The following is a 4,070-nucleotide window of genomic DNA, read 5'->3' as shown; positions in this document are numbered from 1 at the left end:
ACTAACACCGATTAAAATTACTATTGATAGGCCTCTACATTTAGTAGTATAGATGACATGACAGACACAGAAACTCATTTTATTGGTTGCTGCCACAATCACAGCAGTTCAACATCGTTTATATATGATCCAATGATTGACAAGCTAGCTCTTAAAATCTTTTTCTCCTCTAGAGCAGCTTGGAAGCTAATTATGGGCCTTGTGGCTCCATATCTTCATCTTGTTGCAGTTCTGCACGCAGACGTCGGCGTCAGCTGCATCTGCAAAATAGCAACGCAAGAACAGAAATCCTCAGAACATATTCAACTCATCAAGAAGAAGAAGAAGAAGAATGCGATCAAGGACTCAAGGTGGTCTGCTGTCTTACCGGCTGGCGCCTCTGAAAAGTCACAGATGTGTATCTTGCAGGCCATCCTGCACGTGGCGGCGGCAGAGCCGACACCGTCGCCGGCCTGGTTGGTGTTGGGGCTGCACTTGTTGGCGCAGAACGGGATGCAGAGCCAGCGCGGCACGCCGGGGCTCTTGCACCCGGGGTAGAAGTCGTTGAAGCACTTGCAGAAGTCGGACATGGCGGCCACCTGCTGCCGCTGCCCGGACGGCAGCACGAGGAGGAGCATGATGCACAGGGCGGCAATGGCTGCCGCTCTCTTCTTCACCTCCATCTCTTTCTCGGACCAATGAACGATGCTTCTTAAGGATCAATAGGAGAAGGGAGGAGGGGACTGCTGTTGGTGACTGACTGGTGACTCTGCTAGTCAGTTTTGTGGTTCTTCTTATAGGAGGCACCGGAGCTCCAAGGGCAAAACCGACATTTGGCCTGGATAATTAGTAAGGGAGCCGAGCATAGTATTTCGCCATTTTCAGCGCAAATCAAATGACTATGATTTTATAGTGCCGCGTCACGGCTCAATTGTGCGGCGTGTTTTGGCGAATGGGTGATGGTCAGGTGGAGTGTCCAGGTGCGTCCTGTAGTCAGTTTGCCATGGTATTCATTTTCTGAACAAAATATCAATCACTATGAGAATACCCTCGGATCTTAAACTGATTAGACAAGCCTTTATGAAGCTGTTTGTGCTGATGTAGAAAGAAAACCGAATGCAGTTTTTGATACATTGCTGTTTTTATATAACAATGGAGGTTATCCTATGTTTGGTAATATCTCTTTAGCTGTACAGTTGCGCGTGAGAGAAATCAGATTTCATTTTTTTTGCGGTGGAAAAGGAGCTTTATTAAACAATGATAGGATTACAATCAGCAGCCAGCAAGTTATTCAGAGCCTGTGGGGCATCCTGCAACCACAAGTCAGTTCGATGCTCCGCTCTCGACATATAAGCTAGCCGATCTGCAGCCCTATTCTGCAAACGATCAATACATAAGAAAACATGCTCCCTTTCACTCAACAACTCCTTAATCTCTTGTATCAATTGGCCTAGGTATGACTTGTTCTGCCCAGTCTCCCTCATTACCTTAACAACAGCAGCACAGTCAGTTTGAATGATAAACGATGAGGAGGTATGCATCAGTGCTACTTTGACTCCTTCCCTGACTGCCATCATTTCTGCTTCAAAAGCATCTGCACAGTGTGGGATATACCAGCATGCTGAAAGCACATGCCTACCGTTGTTATCTCTTACTACCATTGTCGCCCCAGCCCCATCATCACATGTTCCAAAAGATCCATCTGTGGTAACAGCCAACCAACCCGCTGGAGGTGGAGGCCATGGATTATGCTCTTTGGGATGTTTGGAACGTACATTCCTATCAGTGGGATCCTCCACTATAGCTGGCCCCTTTCCTTTCACCACATCTCTTCCATTATTTAACTTGATTTGTTGCAAGGATGAAACATAACTTTGCAAGAAAATTCGTGTCGCTTCAACTGGAGACGGCGTCTTATCATGCAATATATCATTTCGGACTTGCCAATTTCTCCATATAATCATAAGGACCCTCATCCTCTCCACATCCGTGAGTGTGACCAGTAAATCAAACAGCCATTCATGCCCAGTATTTAGTATAGACTCCTTTGTAAGGATCTTCCAGACCTCGCTCATGGTGTCCCAACAGCCCTTGCCATCGGGCAAGACACAACCGCATGAAAGCTATCCTCTGTTTCGTAACCACACCTTTGGCACTGCTCAATGACCTCCAAGTGTCTATGCCTTTTCACTTGCCGTGTGGGTAGACCATTCCACAGCAATTTCCACATCTTGTTATTCAGATTTCATTGACGTGGCAACAGGTAAAATAAATATTTCCAAGCAGTTTGCAAGCTTCTGCCTTCTGGATGTTACACAAACAAGACAGAAAAAAGAACTTCTAGAAAATTATCCTTTCATTCTTTTACACAAGCAAGCACATCCGAAAACCTTGCACATGTTACAAACCATTGCGAACTCATGCCGCAAATCATATACAAGTATCCGCTCTGCGGAAAATGAGCCTACTTGGATGCTACACGCAACTGTGTTCATGCTGCTAGACACATTTATGGATGTTGTGGCTATCAGTTTAAGATGTGTGGTTATTTTGTCACGAGATTTTAGTACTAGTATATTTTGTTTTTCTTGCAATATTGTGTATAATAAACTTAAGAATAGCTCCAGATGACTCCAGTCCCTTCTGAGTTCTAACCAGCTAATAGTCTGAGTGTGTGTATTCTTTATTTTACGATATTAATGAGTGTGTTGTTATGGGAATATTCAGTAAATTTGACAATGATGTGTTCTGTATATCTACTACTGTTTTTGTTTCAAATTATTGTAAGTTGTGCTTCTCAAGTTACAGTTGTAAGTTTATGTAAATATCTCAATGATGCCTCGTTTATTTTTGGCAACGTCATTCTGCCATGCGCCTTCATTGAATCATATATTTCTTTGCCTATGTTCTTTTATGTCCCGTTTTATGCGTGTTTTTGTTGTTATTGAATTTGCACCTCAGTATTTAGAAGTATAGTTCCGACTAATAACTAATGTTGAATCCCATCAGTAGGCATGACCTGGGAGTTGGGAAGAAGCTCCTGTGAGTTGAACTGAATTGCACCTGCCTTCCAGCTGCTATTTGCTACTGAATGCATAGCTAAGGATTCAACCAGGGCCGGGTTATGCAGCGGCGTGTTTTTGGCGAATGGATGAAGGCCAGCTGGAGTGTGTCCCGTAGCCAGTTTTGCCATGGTACTCATTTTCTGAAGATAATGTCACTCACCATGAAACTAACTTTGATCTAAACATGATTAGAGATAAGGGAATGCTGGTCATCTCTGTTTTCTAAGACAATCCCCTCATGTATCTGCCTGCGTTGATGTAAAAAGGAAACAGAATGCAGTTCTGATCCAAATCCAATGCTGTTTATATAACAGTCAAGTGAACAACTGAACATTGTTCTACTAGTATCTCTTTAGCTGTACAGCTACGCATGAGAGAGGTCAGACTTCAATAGCATGTCAGCAAGTAAATACTTCCAAGCAGTTTACAAGCTTCTGGATGTAATTCCAGCAGAATAGTTGGTGCCAGAAAAAAATGATTTTATTTCCATCTTGGCAGAGTCCTCGCCCACGGTCGATGCACATTAAGTGTTTGTTGAAATGCCACATAGAGAGAAGAGGAGGACGAAGAATAAGGTGGATGCTCACGTCTGGGCCCTACTTGTCATAACGGTCAAAATAAATGACGTTGACTTTCCTGCCACGTCAGCCCTGATGGGTGGGTCCTGCTTGTCATTAATGTGTTTAAAACGTCTAAAACAGTCATCAGCCGAAAGTTGTAGTTTTTAGGGACGAATTACGAAAAAAGTGGTAGTTTTCGGTCAAAATTTTGATAGTTGTAGTTCTGTGGGACGCCAACCCCAAAACTGGTAGTTTTTTGTCAGTTACTCTGCTATTTGCTTCTACTGGCGATTCAACCAGGGTAGGGTTTCAGTGCTACTCTGCTTTCTTTGGGATGCTAATATTTGATTTGACTGAATTTCGGATTCTTTCATGAGCCGGCTAGCATTTGAAATGTTTTTGGAGCTAGCTTCTGAAGAAATGAAACATCTCGCTTATTTCCTTGCAAAAAGTAAAGATGAACAAT

At 43.3% G+C, this 4,070-nt stretch overlaps 1 protein-coding gene across 1 annotated transcript; it reads right to left on the bottom strand.

The window, feature by feature from the left end:
• On the bottom strand, positions 1-829 carry LOC119315193. The gene is made up of 2 exons (XM_037589863.1): positions 368-829; positions 1-260 (listed from the first exon to the last, which is right to left on the bottom strand). Exons 1-2 carry the CDS (start codon positions 660-662, stop codon positions 187-189), a joined length of 369 nt encoding a protein of 122 aa, XP_037445760.1. The 5' UTR covers positions 663-829; the 3' UTR covers positions 1-186.
• Between the last annotated feature and the right edge of the window lie 3,241 nt (positions 830-4,070).

The sequence above is a fragment of the Triticum dicoccoides genome, chromosome 6A (genome assembly GCF_002162155.2).
Source record: "Triticum dicoccoides isolate Atlit2015 ecotype Zavitan chromosome 6A, WEW_v2.0, whole genome shotgun sequence".
NCBI lineage: Eukaryota > Viridiplantae > Streptophyta > Magnoliopsida > Poales > Poaceae > Triticum > Triticum dicoccoides.
This window is presented reverse-complemented; position numbering and strand designations above follow the sequence as displayed.